This window comes from Lutjanus erythropterus, chromosome 1, assembly GCF_056507025.1.
Source record: "Lutjanus erythropterus isolate fLutEry1 chromosome 1, fLutEry1.hap2, whole genome shotgun sequence".
Classification (NCBI taxonomy): Eukaryota; Metazoa; Chordata; class Actinopteri; order Lutjaniformes; family Lutjanidae; genus Lutjanus; species Lutjanus erythropterus.
Genome location: NC_139317.1, coordinates 18,937,683 through 18,959,263, shown reverse-complemented (window position 1 = coordinate 18,959,263; position 21,581 = coordinate 18,937,683). Strand labels below are relative to the sequence as shown.

The following is a 21,581-nucleotide window of genomic DNA, read 5'->3' as shown; positions in this document are numbered from 1 at the left end:
GACATCAACTCATGCATTGAGAAACATGCAAGAAAACATTTAACCTTATGCAGTAAGTTGCCAGTAGCTGCTGGTACCCTTTAAGCAGCACAGTAAATTAATCATTTTTCTACAGTCTATGTTTAGTCAATATTAACTAGTAAAGATTAAAGCAGCAAAACATCCTTTCAGTCATCATTTACGCTCTATTATTGTTTAGTTTTTTCATTTAGGAAGTATTTGCAAAGAAACATTACAAATCCAGCCTGTTCAACTTGACCGCCTTGCATTGCATCTACAATGTCTGCAGGAAATGAAAGCTTAGCTACATTTTCATGGCCTAGCCTATTAAATGAGCTTGACCTCAGCGTGCACTGCAGTGTGTCCTCAGAATGGATGGTTTTAATGCAGCTTCACGAACAAATAAATGAAATCATTCAAAACACAAACATCCTTTGTTCATTCACCTACAGTGGTTAATGCCACACTATTACAATATTTTCAGCATAATGAAATCATGAATAAAGTTGGTCAAATATTTGATTGTATGTCAGCCACAGTCGGTGTTGGGCAGTAATTAATTACTCAGTGATATATTATTGTAATATTATTTGTTTTACCCAGTAACAAGTAGTGTAAGGGATTACAATTTCCAAAACAGTAATTATATTACAGGGTGTTTGTTTGTTTGTTTGTTTTAAAAGATTATTTTGGGGCATTTTTACCTTTATTTGATAGGGGAAGCTGACGGTATGACAGGAAAGGGGATAGAGAGAGGGGGGGGGGGGGTGACATGCAGCAAATTGGCTGCAGGTGGGAGTCAAACGGGCGGCTGCTGCAGAGGGCTGATGGCCTCGGCACATGGGGCACACACAACTGAGCCACAGGGGCACCTCTAATTATATTACAGTTACTAATCCATCTATCTCTGAGTTACTGAGTTACTGTTTGACCTACCTGGCTATCTTATGATGACGTATTCGTGCAGCAGGTCAGGGCAGATCACCTCAGCTGGATGGAGGATAAGGAAGAGAGATGGGTATGCTTTTTGCAGGTGAAAATATTGTCATTACTTTGAGTTTGTGTTTCTCCTCAAGAGAGAATATGCAGTAAAGGAATCTAAGTTGAGGGACATACTCAGAGAGGTAGACTTTGTTTCCACTGCTGCCAACATCTGGACAGATGACAACAAAAGCTTTCAGGGTGTTTAGAGTTCACTGGATCAGCAGCTAGACCACCAACAAGGGGCAAAAGTAAAATAGTAATACAATGAGCATTAGAAATATAGTAAAGTAAATACTTTTGATACCAAGTAATCATTAAAGTAATATTAGTACTTTTTAAAGGAGTAATATTTGAATAACTTGCCCAACACTGGTTATAGTCGACTAATGAACTTAGTGTAGGATCAATTACATAACTTTTAAATTGAGCCACAACTTAACCATGTGCTTGAACCCACACACACACACACACAGCACTTCAGCAAACATGTTGGTATGCTAACATTTGCTAAATAGCACAAAACACAAAGTGTACCTCAGTTTTGCAGGCATTTGGTTAGAAAGCAAAGCACTCAACAAATTACCAAAGTGATTACAATTAATTATGGAGAAAAACAGGAATGTCTGAATTAAATTTCATGTCAATCCATGCATTAGTTGTTGAGAGATCTCCACTTAAAACACAAATGTGAACCTCATGGTGGTGCTAAGACTATAAATGACTGTACAAAAAAAAAACAAAGTGACTGCACGTGATGTTTAGACTCATTCACTGGCTACTTTGGGTTTGGATATGATTGGAAGCACACTGTGTAGGCTAATGTGAGTTCACAACTCAACAAAAATATAAAGAGTTGTTTTTAGAATAATGTGAAAATGCTCCATATTATTCATTTGAATAGTTAATAATTTATGACATTTCCCATGTAACTTGCAAACACTGCAGATTTGAATGTCAAAAACGTGTATCTGTATTTTGTCCCGCTACCCCAACCATATGGTTCTCAAGAAGAATAAACAAAGCATAGAAAGTATTTGCAAATACTGTTTGACCCAGGTCTGTTTACAGATCAGTGAACCTTAATTGGCGCTGTCAGCCCATGCTCACTTCCAGCCTATCCATTTCAATACTGAAACAATAACAACATTATGGAGCTCAATAGCTCATATTCCTATGTGGCAATAATATCTAGATCCCTCCTCCTCTCAGTGCAAATCAATGGAGTGAGATGGCCTTTGGCTTCATTTTTCATCTTTAATATTGATTGCTGTTCTACTTTGGAGTGCACTGTCAGTCCAATTACGGAGAATTTAATTGATTTTTCCTCACAAGCTGGGTTAGATTGGATTGGTTTATGCAAAGCAGATCAAACAGAAGTACTCCCTGGACTCCCCTCTATGTGTAAAATACAGCTCTAATGAGCAGGAGCACCCTGACACTTTCAACATCTCACCCCATTCTCCCCCTGTTTCTCTCTCTCAGCACAAAGTGACACACATGTGAGCACGTTCACACACACACACACACACACACACACACACACACACACACACACACAAACACACACACACACACACACACACACACACACACACACAAAGTAATTCAATGTTATAGCAGCAGCAGTTATTATAAGAGACAATCTTGATTTTTGATTCCAACAAAGTTAGAACATCTTCAGTACACTGTAATTGCTAAGAATGATTGTGTTCAATAGAGTGGATGGCTCTGAACCATCCACTGTTGCATTTTCTCCCCAGAGAGAGTTGAAACTTAGGCAAAGACTTGATAATTCATACAATTATATGTAATGAATAAAGCAGGTGTCTCTTCATTTGAAAATTCCACAATGACCTTTACAAGAAGCCTCCTCTCATGAAATATACATGACCCTGAACACAATATGTCAGACAGCTAGACAAGGCTAATTAGCTGCAGGTAAATTCTGAAGGCCTCGCTCTCTTTTGCTCTCTCTCTCAGACTGTCTTTTACACACACACACACACACACGCACACACACACACACACACACACACACACACACACACACACACCATGGTCAAAATGCTTGGTTCTGTCTCACAGGTCTGACAATGTTGACTTCACCATATTTTACAGCTCATTTGATTGGTAAATATATTCTCAGTTTTGTATGAAACTGCCTCAAACTTCCACCTAAACAAGAAATTTAGTCTCATATTTAGCTATGATGACTTAATATAATATATATTACTATATATGTATGTCCAATGGAGTGTCATAGTGGAGTTTCAATTGTTGTTAATACTGGCTATACCTGAAATGTGACAGTATCTTGGACCCAAGGACACTCTTTGTGTGTGTGTCTTTTCTTTTCCCAGGCAGCAGCCCACAGTACTCGTGTACATACAAATGCACAACACAGACTTGACAAGGGTGACTACATCACAGCTGTAAAACAGATGTGCTGATGTTGTGCAGTGTTGCTCAAAACAACAATACACTCTTTTTTTTCTGTATAAGCAACAATAGAAATGAAAATACCAAAATGGACCGAAAGGAGTGGTTAAATAATGTACAAAAATGAAATTAGAGTATCCTTGTATAACACACAGAATTTCTATGAGATTTCTAAAGTTCAAATATTTCTAGGTTGCAACAGAGACTGAGATTAGCTATTTCCCCCCTGTCTCTAGTCTTTATGCTAAGCTAACTGGCTGAGCAACTATTTTACCTTTAAAAAACGCTTTAAGAAACATTTTGTAGTTCTTGCACTATGTAACTTGGGTTGAGCAGGTACGGTCTCCCACAAGAAGTGCATAATGCTTTGCAGCACCATGTCACACACACCACCAACTATGGTCTTCAGCTTGCTAGGAGAAGACGCTAGCTTACTAGTCTCAGGACATCATTTCAGAGGTGAGGAGACCTAAAATGATGTTGCTAAGAAGCTAACAAGAATATATTTTGGACTAACTTTTAATTGTTGAAAAAGTGAATTGCAGTCCAAATCTGTAGGGTCATCAAGTAGAAAACATTACCAAACATACAAATTCTCGCATAACAGGGCAGTAACTGTCTGTTAAGGCAATGGTATCAATAGTTTTATCTAAATATGAGCAAGTAAGCATATTTCCAAAAAACACCAAATATTGCTTTCAAGTGAGATGGAGAGTTTTAGCAACCATATAAGCCTGAGCATTTATTGTTGGAAACTTTTACTAATTTATAATACTATATTAGTGCTATATAGTCACGGGAATACTCCTGCAGTGGCCATCACTGTACACCTCCCTTCATATCCCATTTAATTATTATTTGCTGGAGGACAGTGTGCTAATGTTTAATGTATGACTCTTTAGGCATGTAATAGTGTGTCTGTGTTTGGTTGCCATACAGCAGTGGAAATGTGTTGTCTTATAGCAGTCTATCGCTTGTCTCCTCACTTAAATTTCTACTTTCACATTCCTGGAGGCTGCTATTGGAGCTAACACCCCTTCTCTTTGCACCTTTGCCCAGCCTGCAAGTGTGTTTGTGTGTATGTGTGCGCGAGGGAGAGAGTGAGACGGAGATGGCGCTGTCTTCTATGTCTCTGGGTGCCCCCTTGCTGAGCTGTCATCACTCCCTGGCACCGGGTACACAGCACAGCTGCAGGGGAACCACTCTGTGGGGAACCTTCGTTTCCATCTGTCTCCAATTCACAGTGGCACCTATTTAGAGCAGCTCAGCGGCTGTGCATGCCACGAGCCACAAGAGAGGGGAGAGGCTGGTTTTAGGGGGGTCAAGAGAGGTGGACATCACATGATCACATGTGTGAGTTTAGGGCACTAAGATTATGGGGTCATATTTGACAGAACCTGTCATATATGATCTTATCATGTTAATACATCAGCTTCGATGTCACATATTGCATTTCTCATTTCATTTCTGATGTAATCAGTTTGTCATCAGGTTTCTTTTTCCAGTGGGGCATGAAAGAAAGAAGCATTCATAACGCTGAAAGAAAGCCGATACTGGATTTTTGGGGCCAGTGCTAATAACAATAATAATATCATAAATGTCCTTCTTTCCCTGGTATTTTTTAATAGTTCAAAAGAAAATAGAACAAAATATCTATGTATTAATTTTGAATTAAGAAAAATATAAAGTATGAAAATATGAAATATACATAAAACGCTGCAAATAAAACAACAGAATTCTCCCCAAATAAAAATAATCTGCATTATATTCTGTCAAAAATAAATAAATAAATAAATAATCAAATTGCTGCATATCGGACAGTATAGTATATGCTGTTACTAATTTAGACCAATATAGCTTTGATAGGCCAATGTCGGACTGATGATACCAGCCAACTGATCATCGGTCTGGCTTTATAAAGAAAATCTGAAAACACATACAGATTAACAGTTTCAAACATTGTTTGCAGTTCCAAACATAAAGATGCTGCTTGTAAAACTCAGAATGTAATAATGTTCTGAGTTTTAATAAGGAACATTCACATTTATTGATTAATTTATTTGACTGTTGTGTTTTGAAGTTGGTAATTGCTTGCTGCTGAGTGATTAATGGCTAATGGTTAATGGTTTTGCAAATTAATTTTTGCTCTACCTGCTCCACAATGAACGTTGCATATTAGGAGCCACGTGTCCTACATTTTATGCAGGTTGACTTTTCCAACAAATGGTCACATTTTGTTTTGAACTGTTGTTGATGGAAAACAACATTTAAAAGCTCTGCTAATATCCACAAATCGTGTCTTTCTGCCCTACTTGAGGTAATTTTAGGTTGTTTTAATGTATTGCTTATTTTTGTTTTTTGTCATCTTAAATAAATATAGTCTTTCACACCACAAGAAAAAAAAAGCAATTCAGATTCTGATTCCATCTGGGCCTGTTTGTGATGAAAGTGTAACATTACTCTTGTCTTTGTCAGATGATCTACCAGTGCATCAATTTATACACTGCATATACAAATTATTGCTGCTAATACATTCTTTTTTTAACTTAATAGAAATAATATAGGACTGTTATTTGCAAATTTTAATGTCTTTTTCACCAGTATGCTTTTGAAAAATGAATGAACATATTTTTAGGGATTTATTGAGCTTTAAATACACGCACATGCAAAATATACAATACCACCAGTAACCCTATCTGTACATATAAGTTTAATATCACCCTGAGCACATATCAGCATCTGCGTGCATGTGTGCATGCATGGCTATGTGTGTCTGTTTGTGCATGTGTGTATACACTGTGTATTCCTGAACTTGTGTCTGTGTCTGTGCGAGTATGAGAACGGGCTTAATTTAGCAGGTGTGCTTTGACAGTTCTTGAACGAGCGCCAAGTCTGCTGTACGAAGGATAAGAGAGAGGAGGCGCTCAATGTGCATCTGTGTGGAGCTTGACTGTGACAGATGGGGACGGTTTAACTTATAGAGTTCTGTTAAGATCTGGAGGTTTTTCTGACACTGTCTGTGCCAAACAGGTGTGTATTCTAAAAAACACCAGAGAGAGAGAAGGTGAACAAGCCTCCAATGACTTATTTGTCTGGTAGTGATAGAAGCAGGTTGCCAGTGCTTTTTCTTCTTTATGTGGGTCCAAATTTGTTGCGGTTACTCCCTTTGGAAGAGACATTACCCCAGAGTGCTTTCATTCATCCTGTCTCACTGTGGGCAAATGGAAACAAATCCAGTCACATCCATATTAATGTTGAAGTCTCCCATGAACTGTTGTTGAAACTTATAAACAAACTAGAGAATTTTCACTGTAAAAACTCAGAAAAGGAATATAATCAAATAATCCCCTCTCATTATCTTAAAGTAAATCTACAAGTTTTATTTATTCAAGTTAAAAAAAAAGATGTATGTGAGTTCCAGGTATTCAAAAATGGGTACTGCAGTCCAAATAGGGAATTGCAGCCATATCTATAGTTGAAGCAAGTTGTTTCCCCCTGCACCCTCCTCCACAAACTGAAGCTCAGGCAGGTCGCTTGCTGGCTGCACAAACACTGAACTGGAGTGCAAGACGAGCACAACATTATACTTTGACAGTGACAAGTGACGACAAATCCGACACTGTAAGTTTCTGTTTATAAGTCTTGTCAGTTGTCTGTCGATGTTAAGTGAAAACTGTTATCCTGAAAACAAAAACCTACTGCGGTGAAAATACACAGTTTGATTCCAGTGACCACCAGACTCCACTAACACATTGCTCAATGTCACAGTCATAAACTTGTACTCTTTCTTAAAGATTGCTAGTTATTTCTTTTTAAACAAACACTTCAGCAAACGAGAAGCCAGTATTTGAACTTTCTTCATCTCTTATGACATATTTTTCCTTTAATTAAACTTAATGCTATGTATTTTCAGACCACTTCCTTAAAAATGTACATTACAGAGTTAAATCGACTCATTAAATTAAGTTTCTATAGAAACATGAGCAGACTTGCATGCATTGTTGGAGACCCTTCTTTTTCATGGTCTGGAGAAAACATGATGAAAGCTTGCTGATAAGATAAGTCTTGGTTGCTTGTTTTCACAATAATGAAAACACTGTGAACCATGATGAAGGTTAGTATTGAATTCAGTTCTTTCCCCACTTACACTTAAAACTCAATAAATTCACTGGAAGCAGTTTCACATATTGTCTTTGTGCCAATATGGGAACAAAGTAGCTCTAACAAGAGCAGCTGCAGCTGCGAGTTCTTTGTGTGAAATGAAGAACTGACTTTTCATGACAAAATTACCACAACTTTCCTTTTCATATTCAGTGAAATTAAAATTGTAAGGCAGCCCAGACACTAACTTTTAGCATTTTAAAACTGATCTTTAAGTTAAGTTTCCATTTAGTCACTGTAACTTCCAGCTCTGGTGACTGCACCAACGTTATATTTTACCATCTAAACAGAAACATTATGAAGCGTTTTAGCTTCATGTGTTAAAACAGAAACATCTTTTCTTCATATAATCGTATTTTAGTGTGTATGTTAAGTTTATTAAGGTAATAGTAGGTAAACAGTTGTGAGATTTCCACTGTTAAATCACCTTCACTGTTATAGAGGGCACTAGTTTGAAACTATTCCCTTCAGTGGTTGTGATTTCTGACATTTTTACAGCCTGTGAATGCGAGAATAATGATCACTTCAGCTGTATTAAAAGAAAAATCCTTCAGAACCTTTAAGTGTTGAGCAGCGCTGCAGTATGTGTTGGCTCAAAGTGCTGTAACGACGGCTGCAGGGTTGAAAAGTTCAGCCGGTTAGTGGTGGCCAGGTGTCTCACAGGCAGGCAAGACACTTCACCATATGGCTGCTTCTCGCCACCAGACGCCAGCCGTCCCAGCCACTGACTTTCACATGCTTTACTTTTGCTGCACAAGGTGAAAAGTCGCATCCTGTTTAAACCCTGACCAGCACACTTAAATAACTGTGTTTATATTCGTGCAGGAGAGAAACTTGTTCCATCAGCGTTAGGAAATGTGCTGGTATGACAACGAGACAATTAATAACCTGGCTGGAAAACAAGAAAGACAGATTTGATGCATTTCCTCTGGATTTCTGATACACCAACAAAGTTGCAGATTATTTTGCTTCTCTCCTGCATGCTGATTGGAGTTTTAAAGAGGTAATGAAGTCCTGGTGTGTCCTCCTGCTGGGTTTGTATTTGGCGAGGGGTGCCTGTGTGTCGCTGATAGAGGGATCTCTCTGACACGGCTGCTCTGGCCCGCCGCATCTGGGAGCCAGTAGCGGCAGCCGCTGGGGGGAGATAAGGCGAGGCTAGCCGCTCGCCTGTAACACACGTTTTGCCCCCCTCTGCCCTGTTCTCCTCTCCTCCCCTGCTCCTCTCTCCACCCATCCTCCCTCCCGTCATCCCCCTGACCTTATCTCAGGGGAGAAGGCACCACTGGGTCGCTACTGTGATAGCACCTGCCAGAACCAGAGCTGGCCTCTGGTGATTATGGGGGAATCATTATCTCTCCCTCCCCAAAAACTCATTTTATACCTGCCAACATCTGAGGGGAGGGGGGCAAAGGAGCAAAGGCTTCTATAACAGGTAACACAGGGAAAATGTGTGTGTGTGTGTGTGTGTGTGTGTGTGTGTGTGTGTGTGTGTGTGTGTGTGTTTGTACCAGGAGAGTAAGCTGAGGTGCATAGGAAAAAATGCAGCAAAATATCTTGTCTTTTAGCCATGTAGGTTTTCATTCTGATATAAATATGATAACATGGGTAAAAAGTAGTAGACTTCAGTGTATTAGAAATATAATTTAAGAATACAAAATTATTACAAGTATACTTTTTTCCTTAATTTAAGTATAGTTTAAAAAAATAGATGTCATCAAGTACAACTGCAGTGTGCTAAAATGAATATATTAATTCTGCAGTAATTAAAGTCACATTTCAGTGTATTTACAAGAAATGTACTTTACTGTGGGTGTCTTGTAAATTGTACATTGTTGTACTTGTAAAAGCTAGACTAAATTGCAAATACTTACAGTGATAAGTTAGTTTAGTTTATAATTAGTATGTTTTAATAAAGTGAAATAAAGTAATAAAGTTAATAAGGATTGCATTTAAGCATGCTTACCAAAACTTTAAATTCATTAAACAAGCATGTATATTAGTACATACACAGTTAAATTTTGTACATGTACTCTCAAGTGTACTACTTGAAACTGTTCCATTTTAGCACATAAAAGCACATTAAATACACTTAAAATTGTGCTTTTGTGCAATTTATTTGCAACCAAAGAAATATACTGATTATTAGTCTGACTGAAAGTGTACTCAAGAACGCTACAATTTAATCCCCTTTAAATATTTTTCACCAGGGAAAATAAAGATTATATGTTTAGTGTTATCTGCTACATAATCATGGTTTATAGCAGGTTGCATGATTGTCACAACCTAGATTCCCAAGTAAGTTTAGTAAAGGTTAACTAACGCTCATAAAATCGCATGTTGCCGGAGAAAATATGCTCTTCTACTGCTTTCACTCTACCATTCTTTGCTCCCTTTAATTGCTTTAGCTACGCCTCTTTGCTCTTTCCGTTCATATTTATTTCCTCTCCCCACCATTATCTAATCAGTTTTAAACTGCAGAGACAAATCCCTCTTCGCTCACATCATCCAATCAAGTGAGGTTAAAACTTTCCATCCTGTGTGACCTTAATTTTTTACCCCTTTTTCTGACTGCAACCATTATCTGCTCCTTTATCTATTTGTATGTTTCCAAACCTCAACATCCAGCCTCCACCTGCCCCGCCACCTGCTATGTTCTCATGGCAGTTCACATCGTGAAATATGTTTTCATTTTCATTTCGCTGATGACTGTTGTTACAGTGCTAGTCCACTTGACCCAAAAGAATGCCAGAATTTAATCAGCTGCTCCGGGAATTCAGATCTTAGATAAAATGTAAATGTGATCACTGAGATTTATGTTGTCTTTAAGGTCCAGTGTGTAATTATGGGGATTTATAGGCAGAATATGGCAGAAATTGATTATATTGTTTATAACTATATTTCATTATGTATAATCAGTCACCTGAAAATAAGAATCATTATGTTTTTGTTGCCTTAGAATGAGCAGTTTATATTTACAAAGGGAGCAGGTCCTCTTCCATGCTGGTCGAGTCCAAAGCACAAGCACAAATAACGCAACTGAAACTGATATTTCTTCTACCCCTGCTCATTATTTTTCAGTAAGAAAGTTAGCATCTACCTTAATTAATCCCTGATATAATGCAACATCCAGCAAGTACGCTATGTGACTGAAAATCAAATGCACACATGTTCTGTGCATTGTGGGTTTGGCTACATTTGCTACACTTCTTCAGTGAGTGCAGCTATTTGAGGGCTTTCCGCTGTTCCTGACTATTTTTGTCACCATTGTGACGGAAGCTTAAAATATTTGCAAACTTTGAACTCAAATGCAACATCATTGCAATTTCCTTCAACTAAAGGATATTTTTCTATATATCTTCTGTACAGAATATAATTTTTTTTTTCTGTAGTATAGTATGATGATGTGGAAACATATTTCATAATTAATTATATGCCGATATTAAATCAACTTGTTGCTTTGAAGGCACATAAACTGCATTGGCAATGAATCTTAGGTTAGTAAATGGTCTTTCATCTGAATACAGGTACAGAGACAGATAATTTTATTGGTTGAACAGATACAGATACAGATAATGATGTGTCTGTGCACCTTTCTATATTATCCCAGAAGGGTAAAATCAAACATTGCCTTTAGATACGGCCTTGTGGTTTTGTGGTCACTGTAGATTCTCCTACATGCTTGAAAAGTGAGAGTGAGACAGGTTGTTTGCAATCTATAAGGTCACTGCCAGATGCCACTAAATCCTATGCACTTTTCTTTTAATATAAAATGTGAATGTCTTCAATGGCGTCAAGATTCAAGGTTTTGTCAAAGACACTTAAAAACTACCATGTATTCACATGTGCCCTGGCTCCCTCACTTCTAATGTATATATATACATATATATATATATATATATATATATATATATATATATATATATATATATATATATATATGTATATATGTAAATGTGGGAAATCTTATAGGTAGGAAAAGCACCTAAAGTACCTGAGTTGTGTACACTGTGGGTTTATAAAGAAATCACTTGTCTCTCTCTCTCTCTCTCTCTCTCTCTCTCTCTCACTCTGTCCTCCACACCCCAAGACAGAAAGCAACACGAGTTTCTCTCACTTCCTCTCTGCTGATGACCATATGTGTGTTAGTTTCAGCCAACCACTTGGCACATCTGTGTGCTCACATCCCCTCTCACTTCTCTCATCAGCATACTTTTATGATCCAACAAAAATATGTGGTGATGTAGGCAAGGCAGTCAGAAGTATTGTTGTCATACACACTGGCCACTCCATTGGGGTTAGGGGTTAATGAGTCCTGGGGGGTCAGAGGTTGAGGAGGTGATGGCTACAGTGTTGCTAGAGTTTCACAAGAGAGCCTCGTTCAGCTGTCTGAGCTTTGTGAAGTTTACTTTGGCACCTTTGATTCTAAATGTGAGACAGCAGTGTTTCAGCATATGTCTTTTCACAGAACAGGCGTAGCCCTGTGTGCTTTTCCTCTCTTATTTAGAGGGGGCTGCTTAGTGCCTTCATGATATAGTGTGGTGGGGAGAATGAATAAAAGTCTAAGTGTCAAATCACACTAAAAAGTAGAAATAAAATGAACTTTGATTAAATTGACCACACAACTTCCCCAAAGGTCACCAGCACACCGACAACAACACTGTATAAATGAAAAAGTTGAGAAAACTCAGCAGTACAAGGCAACTTGCTTCCATAGATTCTTCTATTATCTTTTGAGATCATTTCCATTTCTTCTTTAAATTAAATTTGAATAGAAACCCCAAAAATTTGTATTTCAAAAATTGTTGATTAAATCGGATGTGAAATGACTGTAAATAATTTAATATTTTTAATTGGAACCATATAATTCTCAAGCAACCATCCATCCGTTCATTTTGCATAACGGCTTATCCTAACGGGTCATCGGGGGGCTGGAGCCTATTGCCAGCTCGTCGCAGGGCTCAAGCACCCAAATAATGACAAATAAGGTTCATAGCTCAGTGAGAACAATTTTGGAAATACATTTTTAGGGGGTTCTAAAACTCAAATATACAAGTTTATCCACAGAAAAGAAGTGAATCATCTATATTTCCAGGTCAGCAAAACTTTGAAGTTTGATTCAAAACTCAAAAAATTAGTGAAGACACTTGCCTTGAAATGATGAGTTTTCTCAACTTTTTTTCTACAGTTAAGGCAACACTACAGAATACGTTTTCGCTTTTATGGTGGAAAAGTGTATATGAATAGAAAACATGATAGAAATAGCTACTTTGTATTGCACCTCTTTCTATGTTTTTTTAAAGATGTTACAACAGATAGTAAAGACCTTTTGTATAATTTATGTGTCTACGTGTTAAAGAAACTACCTTAGCGGCTAATTCTTGTCCATTCTGTTGGAAAGATTTTCCGAGGTAAAACCTCTGTTTATCTGGAATGAAATGAGAAGTTAACAGGGAATTTGCTGAGCTGTCCCTGTCAAACTCTGTGGAACGAATTTGTGGTTTGAACTTCTTGGGAAATGGTCAGCGGGGACTGTGTTTGACTGAGTCATTTTCGATTTTGCTGATACAATACGTTGTTTTAAAGGAACAATGTGTAGAATTTAGTGGCATATAGCAATGAGCCTGCAGACTGTAAATACCTCACTTCACCCTCCTCCTTCAAGTGCATAAGAGAGCCTAAGGCCATATCTAGAGTTTGGTTTGTCCATTCTGGGCTACTGTAGAAGACATGTCGGTGTAACATGGCAGACTCAGGGGAAGAGCACCCATTCCCATAACACCCAGCACCCAGTAACATAACAACACAACCATTCTAATTTTCAGCTGAGTATGCACTGCTGAAAATGCATTTCTAAGTATTTATATTCCATTTCTGACATATTCTGCAAATAGATTCCTGTAATTCTTAAACACTGCACCTTAAATGTGACTGACATTTTTTTTTCACTTTTTCATTATTTACATTTTTATATAGGTGAGTTGCAGTCACAGGTCTGAGGTAGCTGTTTCCAATAAACAAGCTTCAACAAGCTCTCTGTCCAGCTCAAAACGTCTGAGAGCCAGAGCAGCTGGTGAAGAAAGTCAATCATCTAACAAGCTAACAACACAGAAATTTTTCTCTGTAGCTGGTGGGCCAAACCAGAGCTAAAGTGAATACTAGATTTTGTTCAGCAGGCCAGAAACACTAATGGAAAAGTGCAATGGGGATTTTTTTTTTCAGAATTAGGGGAATTCAAACGTCTCATCTAAACTCACAACTTTGATGCACACAGTCATAGAAAAGCATTGTTATCTAAGTTTGTTCTGTTGGGATATAGGTGTATTGAGATGCACAGAGAAAACATTTGCATGATGGAGTTCTATAAAAAAATACTGGTGGTCCAGGGAGCTTTTCGTTTCCGTTATTGGCATTCATGTAAAGTTCAGTTTTGGTCCACTTGATGACATCATTTATTATCATCATTCACTGTCATTGAACCACAACACCACAGTGGCTGTACTTCCTGTTTCACTTTACTGTGAAGTATCTTGCACACTACAGATGTCAAAGAAAGAAAATAAAGACGCATGAAAGCAAAGACGAAGAGCTGATTACAAGAATTAAAGAGCATGGTAGAAAAAGCCTAAGGCCTAAGGTTTGTTCCACACACATAAACCCTAAAGATGTGCAGATGGATGCACAAGCAGGGTGAACTTTCAAATTTGGAACAGCAGAAAGTGTCACTGTGGCAAGGTGCACAGAAGTAAAGGATCCTGGGAAGGAGGGCAATGGGCTTACTTCGAACGGAGGATGTAAGGAGGGAAGGAGAGGCTGCTGCTGGCCGCAGACACAGCTGGTTCCTGACAGAGGAAGCCCAGACGGAGGCCCAGGTCTTACTGCCTGCTGCTGCCTGCTGCTATCACCGCAGCCAGCACTGCTGCTTGGCCTCCCCAGGGACTGCAGCCCTGCAACACATGCACATACACATACACACACACTGCGCTCACACACACACATACACACACAGTAACATACTAAGACACACTTCTCTTTTGAGCTGCAGTGGCAGGCAGGGCAGGAGGAGGGTTCATATGAGAGCACAGCCCCTAAGCCAGAGCCACGAGACGAGCTGACCTACCACTGACACACACACACACACTCTCACACACACTGTGCTGGAGAGACATCTAGAGAACCATGATGAACGGAGAGGAAGTAAGGAAGATATACACAAAAGATGATCCAAGTAAAGGAGACAGCAAGAGAGACTTCTAGCTTAAGACTTTTAGTCGTGGGTACCAGACGTCTTTCTAACCCAAAGTTGCAGCCATGAAGCAAAGAAAAAACAAAAGAGGAATCCAGGAATAATACGAAGAGTCTTTGATGAGGAGGTGAAAGGAAAAGGAAGAAGCAAACCTCTGGTTGTTTCTTGTTTTTCTCTGTTTGGAGTTTTAAGCTGAGTCCTTGCATGGCAGTTCAGTGGGTCATACCGTGAGCTGCTGAAGGCTCAAAGGCAAACTGGCTGAATATTATGTGGAAAAAACCCTCAAGGACATAGGAGAAAGAAGGTCCAGCAGGAAAGGCTTCCAGCATTTTGGAGCTCATAGAGATTTTTAATATTGATCACCTTGTATTTGTCTTTGCTACACTGCTTGGACCTGTATATAGCAGTTTACCCTCGAAGCCGCTCTCGTCCCAAACAAACTGGAAAGTTGAGATCTTTGCAGTGGTGATTTGAAGGTCCGAACATGTCTGCTGAGGTGCATTTGGAGCACCAGAAGAAGGCTGACCTGAGAGCCGGGACTTCCTCGGCTCCAATGTTTGCTCCACCACGTGTCCCCACGGTCACACTCGTCAGCCACCGGGAGCTGAGGGATAAACACACGGCCCACAGGCTTGATCCGACCCTGGCAACCAGCAGCAGCCACTACAGGCGCAGTGAAGGTAGAAGCTTGTCATCTTACAGGACCTGTTTTATGAAATCTGTTGGCAGTGTGTTACAGTGATGAGTGATGGAGGGTCCCGCAGCTGTCAGGTCTGCTCATTAAGTTGGAGTGATTGACGGATAATCAGTTTGTGTTGACTTAGCGACGCATGCTGTAAGGGCAATGCGAGGTTTCTTCATCTTGTTAGTAGATGTGCTATTTGATGATTGAAGCGGGGGTTTCAAGGTTAGAATGACATCAAACATTACCATCTAAATTACTTTCATGTGTAAAATAATGTAAGGTTTGTTTCCTGGTGCATTTAGCCATTTATTGCATTACATGTGGCCTTTTATGTAAAGCAAACTCACTTTAGAGATCCAACTGAATCATGAATCAGGATTAAAGGGATAGTTGTTTATTTAATGTGGGGTTGTATGAGGTCCTTTTTCCATACTTGGAGTATTACCTACAGTAGACGGCAGTCGGCACGCCCCCGGTTTGAAGAACCAGAGAGGGGTACCAGCATAGACGCCATGTACTGCTGTGGACAGGGTCAGCAACAGAAGGTATTTAAGCCACTTTAAAAGGGTCCACCTAAAAACATGTATATAAGTTTAACTGTATGTTATTTTATCCAAGACAAATTTCACTCTCTGCAAGTCAACTAACCTCCACAGGCTTAATCTGTGATTTTACCTTGCCAAACATAGGAGGTGCTGGTCTATCGCTGCCTCTATCTGTTAGTTTGTTCGTAACTAACAGATAGTAATAATTAATAATTAAAAGAATAAAAAAATTTACAAACTTCAGCTCAAAGTGAATATTTTCTGGTTTCTCAATGACAGTAACTATCTACTGAATGACTGAATATGGAACAGAACAAGACATTTGAGGATGTCACCTTGGGAAACAGTAATTAACATATTTCACCATTTTCTGACATTTTATAGATCGAATAACTGTTTGATCAATCAAAGAAAATAATCAACCTGTCAATTGTTACTGAAAATAATCATTAGTTGCAGCCCAATCAGGCTTATGTAATAGCAGTTCCCCGTTGATAAAGGCTTTCTGATGGCAAGATTAAGCTGTGGAAATATTCTAAATACACTTAAATCAATATTTATTTATTTTTTTAGCTAAAATACCTTTTGTCGCTGACCCTATGACTTAATTTCCATGCTGGTGCCCTTCTCACTGGGGGCGAATTGACCAGTATCTATTGTAGACAATACCTCATACAACCACATTAAACTACCAATTTAAAGTGCAGTTTCACTCAACAGCATCCTCTTATTGTCACATAGTATAGTCTTCATATGAGCTGTCAAGCACAAGTCATTAGTGTTAACAGGCCCAATGGAGCACATTTGTCCTGTGGCGCTGGAAAGGAAGGGGAAAGAGGTTTCTAGAGCACTGGGTTGGTGGGTGGGGGGTCTTCCTCTGGGCTTCCCCATACAGCTGCAGGGAACAGAACTAGAATCTGGAGTTTTGTCGCTCAGCTCCAATAGCTTCATAATAATAATAATAATACGCATGGAGGTCGTGAGGGTGCATTACGACAGAGGGGAAACTTAAAGGAAGCATTTTGCCAGACAGATGAGGGATACTTGAAAGACATCCAAAAAAAAGGGAAGAAAAATGTAATTGATTCTTAAAGCGCTGAAAACACTGAAGTAGTGCCTTTAGGTAAAAAAAATGAAAACCTTCACTTAAATCAGCACAAGGGTTCGAGGAGAAAGAGATGCATTAAGAATCAGACATTAAAGGCCCAATTTTATAGACTCTAAATATGTAGAAACTGTAAGCCAGAGCAAGGACTAATACCCAACAGAGTGAATTACCTGCAGCGCCTGCCGTCTCTTGGCAGTAATGAGCTTTGTGAACGTCGCAGCGATAAGGCCTCTATAATTAGGCTTAGTCATAAGCATCCCCCCCTGTAATTCTGTGATAAAAACCCAGTAGAACTCTGGTGTCGGTGCTCCAACCTATTCGTCTCTCTCACACATATGAATACGCACACAGGAAATCAAAATGTGTCAATGTGAAGTGTAAACACAGCTCTTTGTCTCAAGTAGTTTACCTTATGTAACTGTACGTGTATTTTGTGTATGGGGGGTGTATAGTCCAGCGATATGCTCACACTGTATGGAGAAGTAGTAGTAATGTGTGTGTTCATGCGCGTGCGTGTGTGTGTGTGTGTGTGAGGTGTTGTGAGCTGCAGCATAGGCTTCCTGTGAGGGAGCAGATGTCGCAGAGCTCAGGCACAGCTGCGACGGGCGATAACCGCGGTGGCAAGAATATGTCGGCACGCTGGCTCTTCTCCCTGGGTCTTATCAGCCGCACACAGCATACAGACAGACACACACACACACACACACACACACTCACACATACACACACACTCATATAGACACTCTACAATAAGGAACTGCCACCCAGCACTAGCACACCCTCACAGCGGGCCCAGATAGAGGGAGGAAGGCAATGAGAGAGATGGAGAGAGGAAGAAAAGGAGCAAGGACTAAATCAAGGGACTTTGAGGGAGAAGGTGCAGTGAATCCCTAACAAAGCCTTGGCTCATGTCTGCTGTATCATAGACTTCGTAATTTTGTGCCAATCCTAATCCTCTATAGCAATGAATAGGCTATTCTTTACAGTTTTTCTCTCACAAAAAGAGATAACTTCTACACAAGTACATAACTTTGTCATTTTCCCTATCCTGATGTCACTTTGTGATATATCATAGAAATTAATATCCAGCTCTTTGAAAACATTTTCACTGGATTAGTCATACCAGTAAGGGTTGCAATTAATGATTACTTACATTATCGGTTAAACTGCTGATTTTTTTTTCATAATTAATCATTTAGTGTATAAAATTTCAAAAACTGCACACCACAATTTCCCTAACCCTTAAAATGACATCTTCAAATTGCTTCTTTTGTCCAATCAACAGACTGAAAGCCAAAGACTCTACATTTACTCCCATAAATGACAAAGACAAGCAGCTAATTCTCACATTTAAGAAGCTGGAGCAGAAAATGTTCTACACTTCTGTTCTAAAACTGACTGAAAAGAATAATCAATTATGAAAATAGTAGGCAACTATTTTTATTTTGACTGACTAATTAATTAATTGACTAGTCATTTCAGCTCTAATACCAGTATCTTTTTCATCTGTGAACTCGTTTTCTACCGAGTTCAATCTCCTGAAAAAGCACAGGTTGTGGTTGCATATTGAATCAACACCTTGAAGAGGACTGTCATATAGAAACTGTGGTAAAAATATTAAAATGTTATTCTTTGCATTATGATTGTCAGTGTGTAACTGTTTTCTCCCACAACCTTGTCTCGCAGTTTTGCCATCTCATCATATCTCAGCATCTCAGCTGATGAACATTGTTATCACAACCAGAATGACTGACCAGAAATTAGACACATGTCGTAACCAGAAGGGCAGTCAGAAAGCACAGTCCTCCTTACAATGTTCTTGCAATGTTAACAAAAGTGAAAAACAATGTGTTTATCACCTCCATGATTTGGATCGGCTCCAAATTTTCATGGGTTCTTCCTTGGCCCCTGCTACACTGTTTCAACAAGTTTCATGAAAACCAGCCAGTAGTTTTTTTTTCCTGTAACATAACCTCCTTGGCAGAGGTAATAAAACTCTGCCATATTCTGCCAATAAATGCCTGTAAATCTTACACGCTCGACCTTTAATGATTACATCACCTTATCTCTGGCACAGATTCGGGAATAAGTGTGACAGAGATTAAAAAATGAGGGAAAAGATGATGCAAGAAGAGGAGGAATAACTGAGTAAATAAGGGAGGAAAAATAAAGTGAAGGACATGTGGGAGGAGAGGCGAGGTGGCAATGAGAGGTGTGTGTGTGTGTGTGTGAGAGAGAGAGAGTGTGTAGGAGAGAGAAGTTACCCTCTCTATTTCCTCAGCACCAGCTTTGTGGTTTCTATGAGGAACAGATGTTCACAACTTGATACAGTGCCTCATCCCCCTCCACTCACTATCTCCAGTGCCAGCACCACCAACTGTCTGTACACACATAAACTCTCTCACACACACACACACACACACACACTCACACATTCACACAAACGAGCACACACACATATTGTCTCTTGGGAAAGACAGTCATATATAGCAGTGACTTTCTCATGTGAGCGTACGGGGGCGTATTCACCTGCATTCTGAGGACTTTTTACTGCCCGTTTCCCCCCTGCGCTCAGGCTGCATATCCTGTTCTTAAGTCAACACTTGATTTAATCAGGTGTCACTTCCTCCTTTGTCAGTTTGCACTTCTGCTGGTCAGCTGTGTTGCTGCGCTCAGAGTTTTTACTCAGTCTGGTAGTCTGGCCGAAGAAGACACACAGATGCACTCACTGTACCTGTATGCAAAACAGAAGTTAAACCCCACACAGGTCATCCTAAAATCACCCTGCAGATAAACAGAACCAGTCTTATCAAAGTGCCTCACACTTGTTGCCTCCTATCTGCTTCCAGATTAGTTTGTGGTAGTGGAACTATGAATGCCTCACAGTAAAAAAAAATACAATGAAATAAAGTAAATATTTGTTTTAATTTTAAAAAAAAGTTAGTGTCTGGGCTGCCTTAAATTTTAAGTTGAGTGAACAAATAAACAAACTTTCTTTTCTGATCAAATAAATTGTATATTAATTTAGTTGTACTTGAGAAAAAATGTTCCATAAGCTTAAGATATTAAGTTGAACCAACAACTTTTCAATACAAGCCTTCATTATGGCAGTGTTGTGAAATTGTGAAAACAAGCAGCCATCATCATATATGTTGGCTTAAAACTCTAAAAAAAAGAAGGGTCTTAAACAAAGCATGCTGGTAAGTCTGCTAATATACTGATCACGTTTCCTCTGAAACATAATTTAATGAGTTACTTGAATTCCAGCTGCTTAAAGGTTTTCTTCAAACTATTAAAAGAAGGGTCGTAGGAGAGGTTTAACTTTCACACGATGTATGCTGGGAAGTCTGCTATTATGCTGACCATTTTGTAAATTAATGAGTTCATTAAACTCTGTTCAGTTCAGTCATTCAACTCATTTCATTAACTTGAATAAATAAAAGTTAATTCAACAAATAAGTCAATTCAACAAATAATTTCCAGAAATATTAAGCCATAAAAGTAAGATTCCACTAAATTCATATATGATTTTTTTTTTACGGTGTAAAGGAATTTATGTAAAATTGTACTGCAATTTAACATAGTTTTCTGTTCAATTTAATCTCTCAGGAAATAAGAGATAGGTCAGTGCATTAAATATGTGTTGCTAGGCTCAGAAAAAAAAAGCCTGTAAGCATATGAAATACTGAAGTGAAATATGATTTAGGCATTGCAATGGCCCACACCGATTTTTAAAATTACAAAAACATAAACTGGATAAAAAATCTGAAAACTACATAGAAAAGAAAAATAGTGGAATAGCTAGAGTAATGCATTTTGTAGTGCTCTTATTCAGGTTGTTCTGTGGCAGAAACTACCCTGGGAGTCAAGTACTTCAAAGGACGTTATTTTTTCCAAAGCGCATGGATTGAATTTTGAATTCCCATCATGTCTGGATGATTCAAACAACCGACACTTTGCTGCTCGATTGCAAACAAAATGTCAGGGGGTCTACGGGTGCAATTTGTAAAAGCAGCATTCCAGCGTACGTGCTTGAGTGGGTGGGTCAATGATCCGTTACACCATGCCGTATTACAGAGAGACTCTCTGTCTCATCCTCTTTCATAACATTATGGCTCGAGGACGAGCACACATTAAAGATGTTAACACACAAAAGTGATAAAACAACATCCTCCTCAGCAGGCTATCAGAGGAGCAGTGTTTAAATTACAAAACGACATATTCACTGAGGATGTGACTCAAAGGGAAATGTCTCAACACAAACCCGATCATTTGTCTCAGCATTTTAATCAGCAAAATGCAACTTTACTTTTTTCCCGTTTTGATCGAGTGAGATGTACTCTTTCTCCTTTAATGACTTTAATAGCAACTAACATAAGAGTGTGGTCTGTTGAAGGTGCATGAGAGAGAGGAGAG

At 38.9% G+C, this 21,581-nt stretch overlaps 1 protein-coding gene across 1 annotated transcript in view; it reads left to right on the top strand.

The window, feature by feature from the left end:
- Nucleotides 1-14,610: 14,610 nt before the first annotated feature.
- The window catches only part of cbfa2t3 (CBFA2/RUNX1 partner transcriptional co-repressor 3), a 65,487-nt gene continuing 58,516 nt past the window's right edge, over nt 14,611-21,581 (top strand). Inside the window, exon 1 of the mRNA XM_084715808.1 lies at nt 14,611-15,507. Coding sequence (XP_084571934.1) covers nt 15,312-15,507 — 196 coding nt within the window. The 5' untranslated portion in view covers nt 14,611-15,311. The remainder of the gene's footprint in view (nt 15,508-21,581) is intronic.